The sequence below is a fragment of the Diplotaxodon limnothrissa genome, linkage group LG20, assembly GCF_057381915.1.
Source record: "Diplotaxodon limnothrissa isolate DT_005_m linkage group LG20, D_limnothrissa_male_GT1.1, whole genome shotgun sequence".
NCBI classification, from domain to species: Eukaryota; Metazoa; Chordata; class Actinopteri; order Cichliformes; family Cichlidae; genus Diplotaxodon; species Diplotaxodon limnothrissa.
In genome coordinates, this window is record NC_140615.1 from 6,052,737 (window position 1) to 6,067,853 (window position 15,117).

Genomic DNA, 15,117 nt, shown 5'->3' on the forward strand with positions numbered 1-15,117 from the left:
AATTCTCATTTATTTTCTCAATATTATGGCAATACAGTCAGATCAATTAGAACCTAAAAGGACACATTTATGTTTTAGGAAGGTGCACAACTAAAAAGGCCGTGGCAAAAAGATAAATATATCTTAGCGCGTGATCAGTAAATCCTGTCACTTTGTGAAAAAGACTGACCAGTGAGAGAGTAATAAAATACTCACAGAGGAGTGCAAACTAATAACATCAGTGCGTCTTGTCTCTTACAAGTAGTTGGCACCGCTGACCAACATCAGTGACCAACAGTGTCTGTAAACATATATGTGTTGCATTTATCTTGCACGAGCCTCGAGTGAAATAGGTCAAAGGCTGTTTCTCACAGTCATCCAACCCCACAAAGCAAATGCATATGCTTAAACACCACTGTCGCCCACTACCACACACACACACACACACACACACACACACATACACACACACACACACACACACACACACACACACACACACACACACACACACACACAAGGAAAGGAAGAGGACAAATTGTGCTCCCACACAAACAACAGCGGCAGACAGAGGTATCCTCTACAGACATATGGGTCAGACCTGTGCAGGCTCTTCTCAGGTGTTAAACTGGGTACAAGTCGGGGCATGCAGTGAGCCACTAGGTGAGTCACACACAGCTGTGCATCACTGACTTGAGAGGACATTTAGTTAGTTTGCATTTGTTTCCTAGAGACTTAATCTAACCGTAACCAGAACTACAACTTGCCTAATCCTAACCTTAGCCTAACCCTAAAGCATTTCTTCACCCCAAAATGCAATGACATGCTTTTATTCTACACATGAGAAGAAGCTTCACATTATGTGACAGTGCAACCAGATTTCAGTCCCCACAACTGAGCAATGTCTGGACCCCCCCCCCCCCCACACACACACACACACACACACACTTCTATCCAGGTTTCAAACACTAGGTGGCGATATTGAGTTATAATCTTCTATTGATTCTTAATAAAATTGTATAGAAATAGAATAGTATAGAATAGAATTCATCAATAAAATTAACCACAGATGTAAACACAAAATACACAACCTATCTTGCAAGGTCTCCATCATGAAACATTCATCTGCATCATCATAAATAGACTGCAACATAATATTTCGGTTTTCATTACAAAAAAAAAAGGTTTTGTTGTCTAAAAAAAAGAAAAGAAATTAAAATATATTAAATATTATTAAATAGACAATTGAGTCAATTAAAATTCTAATTGTCATGTTTAACTTGGACAATTGAGCGTTCATATTTCTTTATCTTTAAATTAAGCTGAGTTAAACTGAGGTGGGACCATATAATTTAGTTACCACACATCATTAGACTCGGTGTTAGTCAAGAAAACAAGCTCTTGATGGGAGCTGCTCTGGAGCTCCTTAACATGATTGCATCTTCAAACTGTTTCATTTTAATATCTCATACATTAGTTGATCATCTCTGAGATTAGTGTTTCTGAACCAGAGCAAAAATAGAGCAACAGCTGTCAAAGCTGTAGAGCAAAGACAAGGATTACCCCGCCTCAGCAGATTTAAAAAAACAAACAAAACAACAACAACAAAAAACATAAATAAAATTTGTCCACTTTTGAAGACGGGGCTTCTTCACCTAGGAGTCTGCAGGGTGACCTCTAACCCTGTCAAGAGGACTTTCTCTTGTGGAATTTGCACCAGTGGCAAAGGCTGTAAGCCAAAGGCCTCATGCTGTGAAACTGAAGAAGCTGCTGAAAAGCCAAACCTGGCTTCAGAAATACGTTCTGTAGACAAGCGGTGAGGATCAACGGAGCCCACGCGGCACCCAGACCCTGTGATATTTGATCAGGCTGGACATGTCCTGTTGCGTCTGCACACCCTGCCTCACCTTCTCTGTCTGCTCGCACCCAACACCTCACACCCAGTCCCAGGGATAAGTGCTCCCTTACTATAAATACATGGACAGGATGGAAGCTTGAGGGAGCCAAAAAAGACCAGGCAGGGGGGAGGAGGTAGGCAAGTATGGACAAAACTTAAAAGACTGAACACTTGATAAAGTACTAAGTAATTAAATTTGAGGTCAAACTTTAAAACACACGCATTCTATCAGCTTAACTCGGAGCTGCTTCATGCATCATCTGCACTGAAATAAAAACACCTGCAAGTGTGTCCATTTTGTACTTTCACAGTTTCAGTGTCTTTTTTCAACATCCCCACCCCTCTAAATCTGTCGTTCTCCTCTCCCTGTACAACCCTCTGTGATTCTCAAGAAAACAGGTGCAAAGAGGAGTGTCCGCACACACACATGCACAGACACAGACAAACATACACTTACACATACACACAGTTCATGCCTGATACAGCCCCTCCTTTCAAAACCTGTGACCAAAGCATGCAGAACATTTCCCTATGTCCTCCTTGCAGCAGTGTCTTCAGCTGAAGGAGCAAATATAGACTGTCCTCTATCTATCTATCTATCTATCTATCTATCTATCTATCTATCTATCTATCTATCTATCTATCTATCTATCTATCTATCTATCTATCTATCTATCTATCTATCTATCTATCTATTTTCTGAGAGCTTTCCTAGCTCTCTATTATTTTAAAGTATGTGCGGAGAGAAGAATTTAAGGTAAGCTGAGTGCTGCATCCCTGTATGGAGGCTAAGGCTGCAATTGCATACAAAAAGCACCGAGCTCTGCCTAAGCAACACAAACAATTGGATTTGGAGGGAAAGGTGCTGATAAAAAAATTTGGCGCCAACTTGTGCGCATGTTATCCGCCATTCAGTCGCTAATGAGAATGATAATTTGTGGGCTCCTCTGATGACCCCCTACCCCCTCTTCAATAGTGACTTCTCCCTAGGGACTTGATTGCTCAGGTCCCCGAGGGACATCCAGCCCTCTGTAGGAATCCTTTTCTCGACGGATTCCCTCCTGTTTCGTTTTGTACACAGACGATGATCCAAACTCAACAGCATGGGACTTGTACATTTGTTAGGCAATAAACCATGTACGCACGTTTAAGCAGTTCATATCTGGATGCAGACTAATAACCATAGGTGGGCTACCTCTTTCTGTGGACACCTCTGCGTCAGCTGTTCATATTTTTGTTGTTGTTGTTGTTTTAAGAAACATTTACATTTTGCCACCGTCTCTATAAGCCTATTGTGTTTACCTTAAAGCAGCTGCTGTTGGGTAATTCAAAGCAAACAGTGAATATAGGATTTCTTTATCTTCCTTCCTAACTCCCAGCCTGTCCACAGAGGCAGCTTTAACCTGATTTGCAAACAGTTTAAAAAAGGTTGCCATGAAAATATGACGGACTCAGTTAACTTCTCTTGGGAGTATGTAGCCTAACAGCTGGATCCGAGTTCCCTCCCTTTAATCCCTCATGTTTACACCGGACCAGGCGCCCTTCTTGGCGGCCACGCGTGTGTGTATGTTCGCCTCCTCACCTCCGCAGAGCGGCTGCACGACCCGGCCTGCCAGCGGGGATTTACTGACTGGCGCTGTGCCCGGCCGCAGGCAGACTAGTTCGCTCGGTTCTCACGACCTCAGCTACACAAAGGCATCTCTGAACTATGAACTATGAACAGACACGAAGGCAGTAGGAACAACCGCAGAACCCACACATGCTGCCAACTGGTGTTTCAGTATGCCTCCTCGCAGAAAGAAGCTGCTTGAGGATCACAGGCAGTGGGGTTTCAGTATGCCATGTACTGCCGGTGTCATCTGCAGGGCACTGCCACTTCAGGGGGGGGGGGGGGGGGGGGTGAAAGTGAGAACGCAAGTACACGAATCGACAAAGCAGTCCAACTGTAAAGGGGAGATTAAAACCAGGAGTTGTGACTACAAGGTATCACTGAAAAACACCCGTTAGAGGTCACGTAGGCAGTGCCACGGAACTGTGAAGAGATTCTATAAACAACATCACTTTATTTCTATTTCTTCACATGTTTTTAGTCTCGGAGCCTAAAACAGCTGCTTTTGGTTGGAAGGTATGAGCCCTAAAAGCTTAAATAACCCATTACGCGTAAAACTTTACGAACATAGATATTTTTCTATATTTGCGCACGCGTCTTAAATGAATGAAGCACTACAAATGTTTATTTTGCATGTGTTGGCGGCCAGGGCAGATAAAACACTTTAAACCCGTCTTACTTTTGCCCTGTGCCAGTCATGCACAGCTAAGGCGCGCCGGTGGAGTATTAAATGTTGAGGGGTTTTGACCGGGCTGTAACCTAATCCCAAGTACAGGGGCCCGCTGACTGCAAGTGGCTGACACACGGCTTGCACCATGCCGGTCGACACAGAAACACTGCCCTCAGTTCCGGACCCCACTAACTGGAGGAAGATATGTTTTCACCCAGGAGTAAACAGAAAGTGGGAAAAGGAAAGGGAGACCACTGTTACGCAGAATCTTCGCAGGGCGCTGTGCGGAAAAGTCACCTAAGCAGATGTAGGCCGCAGACTGGAAATAAAAACAAGGCAGTTTAAATGATTGTGTGTCAGCGCGTGGGATGGGGGATCGTAATCAGGTTACAATATTCCACAACCTGCAGTTTTATTTGTCTTCCAGTTCCACGACTTCCGCCAAGGTCCCCTGCCCTGAAAGCGAAGTCTAACCAAGTTCCCTCCATTCCGCTTGGAGTGGAATCGAACAATTGATCCACAAAAGAAAGCGAGGATCCTTCCATATTCTCCTTTCACTGAAGCAATCTGTTAGTGACATTAACCCCTGAGCGCATTTCCCAGGCTCTTGAATAGGGTTTGAGACTTTTTAAAGCTCCCGCTGCATACAGGATGAGACCCTTTTCAAACTTTTAATTACCTTTGTAGCAGCAGAAAAATACACCCTTATTGTCCCCGGGACCATTCTTTAGTGGGCCAGATGTAAGGAGCTCCCGCCAAACTGGTGACAAGGTGGCCACTTTCAACCTGTGGTAGCTTAACTGATGCAGGGGTTTACACTGTGAACATGAATATTAAAATATATTGTTTACCCCCTGATTTATCCTTAACTCTAACCACAGTTTGATCCTCGATATGACTTTTACGCGTTAAATAGAAGTTTTACGCATGGCGTGTGACATAATAGAGGCGCATACGGATACTTCATAAAATTAATTAATGACGTGATAGAAGCAGGCTGAAGACGAGACATAATTTCTGAAACCTCATTTATTAAAACAGTGGGTGAACACCCAACTTCTTCTCAAACACAAAACAACAAAGAATATAAAACACAGCTTTGGTATAACAATCAATGACACCTCTATACAAAACTAAACCTTTTCATAAAAAGTACTTCATCATAACAAAAAAACAAAGAAAGAAAGAAAATCCTATAAATCTTCCATCTGCATGTTTACCACGGACATCCAAATGTTGGAATCAACAATAAATTATATATATAGATATACTTATAAAAACATGCGCCATTAGAGGCAGCACCTGTTCCATAAAACGAAACAACATGAACTAGTGGGAGGGGGTATTAAGTGGTTAGAGTTACCATCCCATAGCGGAAAAGTCACAGGTTCAACCCCCGTAACGTTGTGTGCAGTCACTTAAAAGTCTAAATTGAAAAAGTAATGCGAACTGGATTGAAGTGCAGTCTCTGGTCCCTTTAAGCTACCACGGCCGCCACACAGGCTCGCTGCTCTCGGAGCCGGTGCTGACCCCCACTGGGCTGACCGCCTGGGACCCTCCGGAGAAGGACGTCATGCCATGAACAGGAGATGCTGCAGTGGGTGCTGAGCTGCCGTGCACCGGGCTGGCGTTAACCGCAACAGGCACTCCTGCGTTTGCGTAAAGGGGGATGACAGGGGCCGTGGTGGAGGTAAAGGCCGGGTTGGGGATCAAAAAAGCAAACTGTCCATCTGTTGCGGGCACCAGCTGGAACCCACCAAAGACCTTGGGGGACACGGCCTCAGCGGGACTGAGCTTGGGGCCCATTGCGGCCCCGCTGATGGGCAGAGTGGATGGAAGCTGCACATGCAGGGGCTGGGCCAGGTGTGCCTGCTGAGACGGGGACTGCTGCTGGTAGTTCATAGACATCATCTGGCTCAAGCAGTTGGATAGATGGTTGAGGAGCCTCGACCTCACCTCAGAATTCACCCCCTCTGAGGTGGAGAGAAAGCGGGTGACCTCGTTCATGCATTCGTTGAATCCGGCTCTGTATTTGCTCAGGACCGTGGCGTCAGCTGAGAGCGCTGCTGGTCGGAAGAGGGAGGACGCGATATTAGTAACTTATAAGCAGCTTTGAGACTCTTTCCAAAAGTCGTGACTTTACGACCCACTTTTGTTATTATATCAACTTACCGCTCATCTGTACGCGCTGCAGGTTCCTCAAGTGCTTCACTGTCATCTCCAGGATGTCTGCTTTTTCCAGCTTGGAGTGTCTGGAGCTCTGTGGAAAGGAATAGGAATATTTAAAACCAACTCATTATCTACGAATAAGAATAATACAAATATTTCATTACAAAAAAGTTTCTAGGATAATTTTGAACTTACATCTTTTTTAAGCGCGTCCAGGATGAGCGTCTTGAGCTGACCCAGGCTTTCGTTAATTCTGGCTCTCCTGCGTTTTTCCATGATGGGCTTTGAAGACTGCAAATAAAAAAAAGAAATTCTTAAGTAAATATTTTATTTACTAATCGCATATACGGATTTGCACGACTGCACGGTGATGTCATATCTCTAACATCTCGTAACTAAAGGACAAACTTGTACAAATATTCCTCACTTGAGGAGAATCCCCTCCGTTCTTTTAAAACATTAAATTACTTACTTTTCTGTGCTCGCTGGCGTTTTTTGGCTTGTCCGGTGTGTGCGATCCGTTTGCAGGTGCGCCGGCAATAGGGGATGCCGTCTGCTTTTCCATAGTGTCAGCTGGCATTGTTGATTAAACCAGGTAAAACAAAAAGGCGTGAAAAAGTAAATCCTTACTGCGAGCTCAAGTATAAAAGGAGAGAGAAAAAAAATCACTCGGGGCCACTGCAGAATATAAAATAAGATATATGCCTGACAACCGAGTCCCACGGACGAGTCTGCCTTGTGCCGCTTGTTATCACTGAACTGTCTTGTGAGTACGGTGCGTGCGGTGCGCCGCTCAAAGCCACTTTCCACTTCTGTCGCTGACACACGCCGCAGCGCTACTTATACCCGGCTCGCGTGCTCCCAGTTCGTGTGAAACCCTCTCTGCATTCTTTCCCACACTCGCTTTCAGCCAATAGCAGAGAGGACTCACCCATTGGGCGCGGGGCAGACCGCTGATTGGACAACACCCCCGCGGGCCGTCAGTCACGCGCTGCTCAATCAGCCCTGCAGAGACAAACAACAAAGCGGGGCTAGCGGCAGCGGCCCGGCCGGCCTGTGAAGTGATAAGGGAGGCAGGGAGGGAGGAGGTGGGGGTATTTGCTTCCAACTTTACTCCGTCAAAAAATGTTGTAGTGCTTGTGTGTAGCTAAGTGTGTGCTTATGTGTGTTTGTGTGAGCGATATGAATGGAGAGTCTATACACAAAACTTTACTGGGCAGACCTTCCTTTGACGTGTTTTCCCCCGGCAGCGATAACAATCAGTACGGGTTATTAAAATATTTGACGCTACATTGTTTTGATGCCGTGAATTAATTCATGCCTGTTTTAGAGGAATATAGTCTGCTTGGTGGTGACTGTATCCCCAGTAAATGCAGAGCAGAATACTTTTTTCTACCCCCGACACACACATTTTAAACTTCAGAACAAATTTACACTCTTATTTTAAAACTCCTCTCTGCCTCCGAGGAGGAGAAGACGTCTGTAACGACACGCGAAGCGGTTTGCAGCAGCACGCACCAAGCCAATGGCGTGCGGTCACTTTATGCAAATAACGCGGAGGGCTCTCTGATTGGCTGTCTGAACAGCTTCACGTCAATCATGCCGGCGCGGGAGCCAGCTCAAAGAGGTGGCGGTGGTGGAGGAAGAGAAGGAGGGGGGTGGCACATCTGTCCGCGTGCCATCCGCGCACGGTGTCTTCCCGTCTTCACGGAGCACGCGCCAGAACTCGCAGATTAGAGCTTGCAGACCAAGAAGGGATTGGCAATATGAAAACGTTATATTTAACACGAATAGAACAAAATAGAATAGAGTAGTTTCGGAAAATATTTAAACTGCAATAATAAATACTCGTGCTTGCAGCTCTGATCTTTCGGTGGAGCCTCTAATAATTGCACCAATAATCATATATTCAGTTTAAAGTACATACGTACTTGTAGTGGACAAATCACAGATAGTCACAATTTCTTTTAAAATAAAATAAAGTCGCTCCAGCCAGACGTTTATGTCGACACAGAATAAGAAAACCTGGGAATCTGTGCGGATCTATTCAGTTTGTGAGGCCATTAAAACACACGAACACCTTTCGTGTACATTTGTGTATGGACAAGGACGTCCTTTCGCTTAAAGCTGCTTGGACTTTGTGCAGGAGAAGGGCGCCATCTAGCGATTGATTTGTAAAAGTTAAAAGTTAATTTACTTCGAAAAATAAAATAAAGTAGACCAAAGTTTAGGCTTTGTAAAGAATCGAGACATAAAGGCTTAACTATATTTACAGTGTAGTGTAAGCATCGGTTTTTACATGATTGTAGTTCTAGTGCGTCCCTTACATGAAATGCACCCACTGTAGTTTCCACGTGGCCGTGCTCTGCAGTGACGTCCTTTTTTAATTGGATTTCCTTTTCCTAAGAGTCCTCAGAAAAAAGAGTTTCTGATATGTGTGTGTTTTTAAATGTAAACTGTATGAGAACAAGTTTATGCAGTAAGGCAAGGATCACAGTCTTGAGATGACCACAAGGTGGCACAGCTCTGTTTAAACTTGCACCAAATATAAGGCTATTAGTCACTTAATTTATTTTAAATAAATAAAGAGAGTAATAGATTAAAGGAAACATATTACTTATGCCTAGAAAATATATTTATAGTATTAATATAAGATATACACACATTCATATTGAGACATCTAAAATATTTACATTTAATTCATGTTCAAGTTTGTTTCTCTACTTGTTCTTGTTGCCAGTAATAGAGGAGAATAGGGTGTTACACAGTAAAGGAGAAATAAAACAACTTTAGTTGGAGTGTTTCTCTCATTGCAAACATTATTTATTTGAAATGGACTAAGCAGACATCCACATAGTGTAAAACAAAGGTTTTTACAGCCTTGGACCTTCATATGATTAAAAAAATATATAAGTAAGATAAGTGTTTAAATCTCAGGAAATAAAATCAACATAAGTTATCAGTAAATATTTGAGACTTACACAGAGCATGTGCAAGTCATCCTTCGATAAATGAATATGTTAACTTTATATATGCTAAAAGCATTTAATTTTTTTCTTTTTACATAATAACAAGTAAGATTTGAAACTGATCAAATCCAAACCCCACACAGACAAAGCAACAGTTTTTGGTTACCCCACATGGATCTGCAGCCGGGACACAAATTAAAACTCAAACCACCAGATTTCCATGTTAAGCCAGTGGGCGCACTGCAACAAAAGGAGCATTACCAGCTCTAAGGAGGCGAAGATGTCATAGTAATCTTAAAACTGACGACAAAGTCTGGGGTCCTCTTTTGGCCGGCATCGTATTGAAACAGGCCAAATGTAATAAAACTGTGCTAAGCCGCGCATCAGTTCAGTGTATCAGCCATTGTTCAGGGTTTCATGGCCCCCTCACCCATGGGTGAGCTGTGCTGAGGCATGCTGGACATTTGTTTGCCCAGGATACTGAGTCTCAAGGGCCAGCTGTGTGTGCTTGGGTTCACGTTGGCTTTATTTGCTTTCGGATCGGCCCAAATGAAGCAGATCTAATTCTGCTCAGCTCCACAGGGATTACTTTGACTACTCCCTGCAGCAGAGGAGTTAATGGGATTTTGCTGTAATAATTCTGTACAGGTGAAATAGCACCTGTTGAACCTGATCTGGAGTCAGAAAAGGCCTCATAATTTTGATCCATCAATAATTCTCTCTCTTCATTCCTGCATTTCAAAGATCTGGACCCAGACAACAAAGAGAACAAAAATTCCCCTTCAACTCAAAGAAACTTTTCGAGTGACTTCATCACAAGAGCATCGTTAAAAGCTCATGCCGACATCGCCGGCCTGAGGAATGCAGAGAAGAGAAACGGCAGCCTTTAGTAAATGATCAACATTCGCCAGACGAGAGAGTACTTGCTTTTTGACTTAGCTTTATGAGGCGGCGGTCTGCAAGAGGAGATGTCGGGGGAGATGAAAGGGCCCAGAAGGAGGGAGAAGCTGTGTTTGCAGATTTAGCAGAGTTCAGTAGTCTGTTGTCCAGTCTTGCTGAATGCTCAGCAGCTCCTTTTGACCACTGCCTGCTTAATTTGTTGTTGTACAATAGGTCTGTGCACTTCTCCAAATCCATGTGCAGAATGCAGAAGGAGAGTCAATTATATCTGTATTAGCTGCTGTCGGCCTGGCAATCCCTTTATACACACTTCCCAATCAAGTGCTGGTAGATGTGTTTACCGCAGTGACTCCCCAACACTGAGCAGCTACAATGGCTTTTTGGGTGGCTGTGTTTTGTTTCAGATGCAGTGACCGATTTGGAGCAGAAAAGCAACAACTAAACATGTGGAATCATTACTTTGGTTTATGACCAATGTTCCCTCTAATTTTTCACGTGTCTGAGCGAATACACAAACTCCCTGAGCGGTCCCTTGGGCCACTGTGAGCAACAGCAGACATGTGCACTGTGGTCACGCCAGCATTGAATCCATCCAAGTTACATGGTTTATTAAAATAATCAAATTACAGCAATTACATTTATGTTAGACTACTTTTAATTAACTGCTTTAGCCCACCTACAATGAAAATTTAAAAAAAAATCTTGTTCATGACCTGTGTAGTATGTTAACACTATTGGAAGTAAAAAATAACTTGAACTCCAATATTGAAAACACAACTTTCTTTCTTTTCTTCTCTCTCTCTCTTTTTTTTTATAAAGCTCTGACTTGTATTATGAGTCTGTGGTCTGGGAGAGAGTCCTGTAACTCTCTGTCTGCAAAATACAGTAAATAATGACCAATGTTGGGCAATTAATTATATAGTTACTTCTTCAAAAAAGTAACTGAGTTATGCAAACAACAAAGTTTTTTGCAGCTGTTTACCTAAAAATGCAGCCAAGCCGTTTTTATTAAATAAACATTTCAAACTATTTACAGAACAATCAGCTGTTCTGCATCAAATTTGATGCCACACAAATTATTTGTGCCACTCCAAAAAATAATTTCTGTCCACTATGAGATAAAGGAGAACAACAGCCTGATACCTGCAGGCCTGACAACAGGAGATGTATCACTGCTGTAACACCTGTAACATTCAGCAGTCGCCTCATTGTTCTGACACACACAACAAAACTTTTGACTACACTACACACTAACTACACAAGATTTGCGCTAAACGTCGACAATCTCTCACATCTCAAAACACCGCCGTCAAACTTCCCCCTTCCTAAACAACTAAATGCCATGTTGCAATATCATTTTTTGATTGGTCGACATGGTACATTTTTCCACCAATAGGAAAGGGTAGGGGGAGGGGTTTGGTTTTGTTTTTGCTCACAGGCAGAGAGCGCTTTCAAGGTTTTCCTTATAAAAAGCCGTTTTTACCGTTTCTTCCCGCAGTAAATATAAACAACGATAGTATTCAGGAAGGGAACCAAACATTGCAGATATTTTTTTTTTATCATAACTCCGGTTTTACGTGGCCCATCAACACAATTTAAAAATTGGTATAAAGTCCACAGTTTCCCGTCAATTGTTCCGTCTGTCCTGCTCACATCTCCAATGGTTGTATGCGTTGTCATTAACGTGGCTTCACTCCACATCAGGCTTTGCTAGCTAAAACACCGGTGTCACAAGGACGCTGTCATAGCCTGTCAACGACGTGGATTAGCTTCATATATACGAATGTGAATCGCGTTATTGGCTGGACTATGGGATAAGGCGGCATCGTTCTAATCCCATACAGCCAGTCACTCACTGACTAACACTGCAAAACAGAATTGTTAAAGTTTTAATTTTAATTTCAATTCAGGTTAGATTTTTTTTTTGTGACCAACGCAGATTTTCTGTGCGCAGAGACCGTGCCAGCAGTGCGCAATTGCGCACGCGCGCAGTTTAGAGGGAACTGACTATATCACAGAAATCATGGCAGTCATCATAGATGGTTAGAAATCTTTGCCATTTGAGTTTGTCCACAAGAGCACATTTGAGGGACTTTATAGATCTCTAAAGCTAAGAGGGAAGTATACTTTCTGCTGTAGTCTTCTTTAATGTAGCTAACTGTTAAAGATTAAGAGTATAAATATTCTAATTAGTATATTCACAAATTGTGAACAGAAAGTAATGAGCAAAATGTTCAAGCCACCCTCCATTTCTTTATATTTTGTGTAATTTTTAAAGTGGTCTTGAGCAACAGTTCTCCAGGCTTTTTGAAGGTCCTCTAAAGTTTCTTTGGATGCTGGCTGCTTTTTCCACTCATTTTCTGTCGAGTCTTTGCACCTGACCATTTTCCGAGGAATCTTCTTTGTTTGTTAAGCCTCTTAACACTGACCTATGAATTATTCAAACATTAAAAGTCACCTAACTCAAGAGATGAAACAGTTTTGTGTCTGCACATTACAGATAACTTAGCAAAGAGCAAACTTTGAATTCTATCTTTAGGTATCTATGTAAAAATGCTAAAGATAAAACAGTTTGACAGGCATAAAATAATATTTTTTGCACCAAGAAGGTGATTACCAAAGCGCTTTGAGCCAAAGACCTTCGTGTGCAGCATGTTCTTAAAAGACATTAAGGAGATAACAAGTGGAGGGTTAAAAGAAGAAGTGGCAGACATGAAAACCTGTCTGCAGCAGATTAACAGTAACAACAAAACTCATGTCCTGAGAAAGAGGGTGCAAGTCCAGCAAAGACCTGAAACTGTGGCTGTCAAGAAGACGTTCTTAAGGAAGAAAAAAAGCACAGGTATACCAAATTAAATAATGTCTCATTGCCTTCAGTTCATGATAACAGTTTAATACTCATATGGGTCATTCAGCATGATAACACTTAGTCTTTCACTTCAGTCATAAAGCAGAACTAAAACTCAAAATGCAGCATTTTATTTATTTAGTGCGATATTAACCTGAATACTTCTTCCAGCACTGACTGATAAAAGTGAGGACAAACTCTTCTGAAGGTTTCCAAATCTGAGATGACAGCAGGACTTCAGCGGTGCTAGTTAGTGGTGTGAGGTTTCTGAAACAAGTGAAGCCAGAATCCCGACCAAAGCAGATCTAAGCTTGCAACTGAAAGGACACCTGCAGCTGCTGCATTCACCTCTCGCTTCGGGGAGGCGGATTTACAGAGTACTGAAAACACTGGGTGGATAGTTTATTATGGAATGTGATTAAAGCAAATATTAAAGAAGGAAGGTGTGCAAAAATATGGACCTGTGTCCTCTCAGATACTGCCAAGCAATGTTTAGGGATTTGCCAAGTTGAGATATTTCATGCGTATTGTTGCTGGGGATTTGTCCAGTCTGGGAGCGGCCAGATGTTTTTCTTTAACACCAACTAATTGTGCTGGTATTAAATCAGCTATTTCCCTCTTCAGCTATTCTGTGTTTGATGTATAACCACGACCGCAGGGTGCCTTATAAGAAGTCAGTATTTGAATAAATTAATATGAATCTGGAAATATTTCTCATGGCATTTCAGGCATGGGTGCATTTAGTCAAAGGCTTCAAGGCTGCATGTTTGCACCACAAATGTGAGGGAAAAGTGGTATTTTCATTTTATTCTTCCTTAATCTCATTACTCCCTTAGCTGTTTTCATACCTGCAGAAAGGAGAAAAAAAGCCCCGAGATCAATTATATTTGCCTCACTTTTCAAGCGGCTTGTTGTCATTTTGCCATCTGCAGACCAGCATGTCCAGTACAATGTGGTGTATTCACTGAGCCTCTGTGGCTTTCTGAACAGAGAGAGAGAGACCCTTTTCTCTTGCCTCTCGCCCCAATTCAAGGCTTTCTTCTCCCTTTTAAGTGGGCTGTTGATGAGGTTAGTCTAATCAGATTAAGTCAACTCACATTGGTCTCCGCAGTTTGTTTTCCTTCCAAAGGCGTCCTGACATCTCCTATACTTTTTCTTTATCCTCCTCTTTGCACTTTTCATCCAGGCTTCCACCCCAAAAAAAAACCTTTCAGCGGAGGGCCCAATGGACTCTTTTATAAACAGCAGTTCCCCAATGATATAGGTTATTTAGAATGGGTCACTAGGCTGGAATACATGGGAAAGGCCTTTAAAGTTGTGCAGTGACGCATTTGGACATTTCCACCGGTGTCTGTGTGAATGCCAGAGATTAGGTAAACACAAAGCGCCAAATCAAATTTTGGAAATCGCTGGAACCTTTAATTTGATTCCCGAATAAATGTTCGAGGGATGTTTTGTAAACTACAAAGCTAATGCAATCTCCACTTTTATCCTGACGCTCGTACTTGAGCAGCAGTTTCACAGCTAACTTGTTAAATGGTTTTTAAGTGATATAAATACGATCTGATTGTTTACATAGCTCCAGACGTGACAGTTGTACTCAGTGGATTTTAGCAAGAGATTAAATTACGATGCCCGGTTCACTGTTTCTACGGAAGAAAACATAGCCAACCTTTGTGCTTTGTAAGAAAAGTGTTTGTTTTGTTCAGGATCATTTAGATTATAAAATAATGCACTAATAATACTGATGTGAATTCACAGTCATGTGCTGATTATTGTTAAAGTCCCTAAATAATTCATTAAGAATCGGAAGAGATCACTAAACTAAAAGTTATTGCTTCACATCTACGAGGGCAAGGTATCATTTTTTGAGCGTGCAAAATCTCTGAAGTTGTTGTCAGCAGAGGGCCGTAACTTGATTCCCCTCACTAATAACAGGCTTACAAAGACAATGAGCACAATGAGGACAGAGGAGGTCTTTTCAGATGACTTCAGAAGCCCCCCTGCTAACACCCCACCCCTTAGAAAAGACGTGGTTGCCCACTGACTGAATGAGGAGGGGGCGTGGGGCTGTAG

At 42.5% G+C, this 15,117-nt stretch overlaps 1 protein-coding gene across 2 annotated transcripts; it reads right to left on the reverse strand.

Annotated features, from left to right (window-relative positions):
* Window positions 1–5,213: 5,213 nt before the first annotated feature.
* On the reverse strand, window positions 5,214–7,122 carry hes4 (hes family bHLH transcription factor 4). Of its 2 annotated transcripts, none has more exons than XM_085344078.1 (4): window positions 6,797–7,122; window positions 6,520–6,615; window positions 6,328–6,415; window positions 5,214–6,218 (listed from the first exon to the last, which is right to left on the reverse strand). In XM_085344078.1, the coding sequence occupies exons 1-4, from the start codon at window positions 6,902–6,904 to the stop codon at window positions 5,638–5,640; spliced, it is 873 nt and encodes a 290-aa protein (XP_085200204.1). In that variant the 5' UTR covers window positions 6,905–7,122; the 3' UTR covers window positions 5,214–5,637. The 2 variants fall into 2 exon arrangements, with proteins under 2 accessions (XP_085200204.1, XP_085200203.1); XM_085344077.1 differs by having other exon boundaries at window positions 5,214–6,221.
* Window positions 7,123–15,117: the final 7,995 nt, after the last annotated feature.